The sequence below is a fragment of the Aptenodytes forsteri genome, unplaced genomic scaffold (assembly GCF_000699145.1).
Source record: "Aptenodytes forsteri isolate BGI_AS27 unplaced genomic scaffold, ASM69914v1 Scaffold404, whole genome shotgun sequence".
In the NCBI taxonomy this organism is placed as follows: Eukaryota; Metazoa; Chordata; class Aves; order Sphenisciformes; family Spheniscidae; genus Aptenodytes; species Aptenodytes forsteri.
Window position 1 is genome coordinate 1,284,822 of NW_008795629.1, and position 4,601 is coordinate 1,289,422.

Here is a 4,601-nt window from a genome sequence, read left to right on the forward strand (position 1 = left end):
TGGGAATAATCCATAATAATCCTTTGTAATCTGTGGGAATCCGGTACAGATACAGGTTGAAGAGCTGTGAATACAGAGAGTCCAGGGGTTAGGCATACTTGTCACGAGATGCAGGATACATCTGGTACTCCTGTGGAAGTCCTGCACTATCCAACACGGACATGTAAGACCCAAGACTGCAAATCAGCCTCTGAATGCAGTGTGTATGCGTACCAGGCGTGAACATCACCAAATTAAAAAAAACACCACTAACGAATATGAGCTTTTCACCTTAAATATTAAAAAATAAAGAGAGGGAGCCTCTGAATTTTGTTACCATTCATGTATACATTTATTAAGCCAAAGGAGTTTGATCATGTCACGGTATGTTACTAGAGCACGTGAGATCCCTTCTCTTTAACTTTGCTAACAATGGTATTTTAATTACTTGTTTGATTTTTGCCTTTCAAGCTTAAAAAAAATTAACTCTTTCCGCATTTTTCCGTGAAAGGATCTTTTACGTTTTTTTCTTTTCTTTTCTTACAGTACAAAACAAACGTTTCTCAGACATGTAAACAACCATCATGGAAATGAAACTGCTCTTACAAGTTAACTCTATTGTTATGGACGTTCTGGTAGATTTAGCTCATGTTAGATGTATTTCAGCTCAGTGACTCCTTCAATGGAAGTTACTATTGTTATCGTCACCTGCACTGCAATAGTGCCTAGAGGCCCCGGTCAGGGTTAAGGCCCTTCTGTGCAAGGTGCCGTACAAATATTTTGGTGTAACTCTGAGGTCCCTGGTAAGAGCGGCATTCACTGATGTGACTATAACCCTCTGCTTCCCTCTGCTCAGCAGTGATCCTCACAAATTATAGGACCTGGACTGAAACTATTCTCCAAACTAAGTCTGGAGTTGATGTTCAATTACTGTTGAAGAGAAGAGAAATGTTACTACGGGCCAATCCTGATGCCTGCAGTCCTGTGCGTAAAGCTGCTCACACTCATGGGAATGCTCATATGAGTAAGAAACTCCTGTGGGAAAGGTCTGCAGGATTGAGTCCCTGGATCATCGAACTCCTTTGCAAGAAAGCACGCAAGAAAAGCAGACTGGTTCCTTTTCTCTAAGGTTTCATCAGTATAACTCTAAGAGAGAAAGGGACAGGGTCAGGTGCTCAGTTTCAGCACCTTGAGCATTTTGAGTTCTGATCCCCAAATTAAAGAAATCTCTGCTCTGCCTTGGGCTACTGTGACCAGGCCTGGAAAAGTCTGTGGGACACTCTTTGTCATTAGGAGGCAGTGGTTTGCTGTTACAGCATGGAGGGCTTCTGTTTTATGGTGTGAAGGCTGCATCCTAGGCAGGAATTGTGAAGATTGTGTTCAGCCATCAGCAGAAATTATTCTGAAAACACTTCAGAGCAATTGCAGTTTAAATAATGATTTTAACTTGACATTTGAGGTGAAAAAAAAAAAGATTACATGAAATAAATAGCAAAGAATCAATGTCCCTGCACAAACATAATGTATTCCTGCCTGTGAAGCATCCCTTGCAAATTACTGCCCTTTAGGTTATGTCAGATGTTTAAATGAACCCTTTAGAGCTAAAATACAGTACTCTGAAATGAGGTTAGAAAAATTTAAAAATGACTAATGGGAAGTGTGTACAATGCTCTCTTTAAAACAAATTTCCCACCTGGGTAGCCTAGGAGTGTGAGGCCTCAGTAGACATAGAGCCGGTCTGAAATGGCAGCGGGCATGTGCGTCATGATCTGCATGCGCAGCCACCAGTAGTAATCCATGGGGTGGTAGCGGGTGTAGGGGGTCGTGGAGGTGAGCGCATGGGCGACGCTTTCGATGACTGGTGAGGTGTCTGTCGAGCCGCTGTTGCAGTACGTCTCCATCTTGCTGACCTGCTCATCGAAGTACTTCCTGCCATAGTCGTTGCGCACTATCTCAGGGAGCTCGTCCCACATTTTGTCGGCTATGGCTTTGATTCGCTCGGGGCTGTACAGGTTGGTGGCAGCTATGAAGTTGCCAGGCTCCACGATGCTGACCATTACTCCCTGGGGCTGCATTTCGTACCGCAGGCAGTCAGAGAAGGCTTCCACACCAAACTTGGTGATGCAGTACGGTGACCGGGCAGGACTGCCCATCCGACCCATCATGCTACTGATGTTCACCACACGACCTAGGCAGAGGCCAGGCAAAGCACAGCTGAGCTGTGGTACCTGATCCAAAGCAGATACCTGACACGTACCACCCAACAGATTCCTGAACGTGCATCCACCCGCCCACTGCGTATCTGTAAGGGCTGCCCGGCAGACCTGCTGGTGGCTCTATCTGAGCATTGCTGTCCTATGCAATGGCCTTCAGGCAGGAGAACAAGCCCATTGCTTGTGCTCCCTGGATCATTATACCTGAGGGCACAGGCACATGGTGACACACAAAGCTCAGTGCTACGGGGAACACAGAAGAGGCTGGGCAGAACCTGCACGGTGGGAAACAGGATTGCTCAGCAGCGATCAGGGCTGAGCCCAGACAAGAGGGAGCTGCAGCAGAGAAAGCCTCTGGCACCAAGGCTGAGCTTGTTTATTTGCAAGTCAAGGGCACAAAATCTAGGAGCCCAATGGTGGCTTATAGTGTCTGCCTCTTAAAAGGGAATGGGTTGCTCCTGCACCACAAACGGCAGAGCAGTGTAAGTAAGTCCACTGCACCCTCTTCTATGTGACAGCTGGATTACGGCTCCAGGCACAGAACTGGGGCCTTTCTCCTCTCCAGAAGCCATCCATTTTGGCTGGGGAGACTGCTGGTAGGAGACTGTGAATGCTGCAGTCTAATCAGAGGTTGCAGTTCTCTGCATTTTCTATCAGTGCTCATTGCTGAGTTGGGTTAGAAAGAGAAACTTTGACCACAGAAGTGGATACCTTTCCATGGTGTAAGAAATGCTCCCTGGGCCACATACAGCCCAGGTCTGCAGCACAGGACTATGAAACCAACATTGTTAATGTCTGTGGATGCCTCAAGAGTTAAAAATATTCTCATTTAGTCAGGTAGTTGCCCCCAGTACAGGAAAGCTTTTGCCCCTTTATGCCGAGACCCATGCGAGCTCCAGGTCTGTGTTCCTTTCCTGTAAAAACCCCACCTCTCATACGTTACAAGCTCCCGAAGTAACACAGTGCACAGCTGACAACTTCCCTGCAAGACGCATATCATAGTACACTGCTGCTGCCCAACCTGCCCAGCAGTGGCACAGCTGGTTTTTGTATAGAGGGGAGGATTGCTCCTCGCACTGGAATTTATGGTGAGCTGCAGCTTCTGAACAGGTAGAAGAAGGTATGATGGATTAGATCTTGCGTGGGATGTTGCAGGAGAAGGCAGCACAGATGGGGAAGACAAATAACTGGTTTTCAGGACTGCTGCCTTGCTGTGTAACTCAGAGTAGTTAGGAAATCTGTCATTTGTGTGTATGCTGTGGGTCCCATTCTGTCTGTAAAGGTATGAAGGTGGCCAGTGCTGCAGCGAGAAGCTTGATAGACCTTTTGGCCTCTAACACAGCAAGACATGGAGCAGGATGGGAAACCTGCTCCAGGGAGTGCCAGTCCGGAGGAGATCACTCACCCTTTGACCTCCGGATGAGCGGGAGGAAAGCCTTGGTGGTTCGCACAGTCCCCCACAGATTCACTTCAGCTACCTCCATGTAGGTGTCCATGCTTGTGAACTCTACTTCCCCGAATGTGGAGATCCCAGCATTGTTAACCAGCCCCCAGAGCCCTGGAAGACAAAATCAAGCAGAAAGCTTTCCCTCTGGGACGCTAATGAGAGCAGCTTGGAAAAGGCCTTGCTAGTAGATTATGGAACCACACAACAGAGCTTTTCATTAAGACCTGTAAAGATGAAAGCCCGACAGAAGAGACTCCAGCGTGAACCTCAGCCTCCTGAGCAAATATAACCACAATCAGGATCTGCCTGTACTGCCCAACACTGCAGCCACAAAGTACCATGAATAAGGCTTCCCAGGAAGTTCTGAGCCAGCAAACAGAGAACTTCATCCTTGTCTAAGCTGTTCTCCTTGCCATTCTCTTTTTATCCATCGTGATTTTTTAAAAGAAGCAAAATATAGTCTCTAAATGCAAATAGTAAGAATAGGAAAGACCTTGTAAGAAAAAAAAGAGTAATTCTTTCAAAGTAAAATCCCTTGTGTCACCGTAAGAACTAGAATGTCTGCAATGCTGGGAAGGGGGATGTGGGTATGGGTGGACATGGGTGGGCATGCATGCCATGGCCTCTCCCTTTTATTCTGCTGCAACCAAGATGGCAACAACTGAAGCTACCAACTCATTTGGCAGTGAAAAGAAAGATTTTAAAGGAATTTGGAATAAAATGAACTCACTTCATATAATCATTGAATCATAGAACAGTTTGGGTTGGAAGGGACCTCTAAAGGTCATCCAGTCCAACCCCCCTGCCGTGGGCAGGGACATCTTCAACTAGATCAGGTTGCTCAGAGCCCCGTCCAACCTGACCTGGAATGTTTCCACGGATGGGGCATCCACCACCTCTCTGGGCAACCTGTGCCAGTGTTTCACCACCCTCAGCATAAAAAATTTCTTCCTTATATCTAG

The 4,601-nt window shown here is 46.8% G+C and overlaps 1 protein-coding gene across 2 annotated transcripts in view; it reads right to left on the reverse strand.

Annotated features, from left to right (window-relative positions):
* Positions 1-307: 307 nt before the first annotated feature.
* BDH1 (3-hydroxybutyrate dehydrogenase, type 1) overlaps positions 308-4,601 on the reverse strand; it is a 16,829-nt gene continuing 12,535 nt past the window's right edge. Inside the window, exons 5-7 of one of the 2 annotated variants that reach the window (XM_009282334.2) lie at positions 3,598-3,750; positions 1,673-2,167; positions 310-1,125 (exon numbers count right to left, since the gene is read on the reverse strand). In XM_009282334.2, coding sequence (XP_009280609.1) covers positions 1,698-2,167; positions 3,598-3,750 — 623 coding nt within the window. In that variant the 3' untranslated portion in view covers positions 310-1,125; positions 1,673-1,697. Of the gene's footprint in view, positions 2,168-3,597; positions 3,751-4,601 lie in introns of both variants that reach the window. The other variant, XM_009282333.1, reaches the window with a different exon arrangement.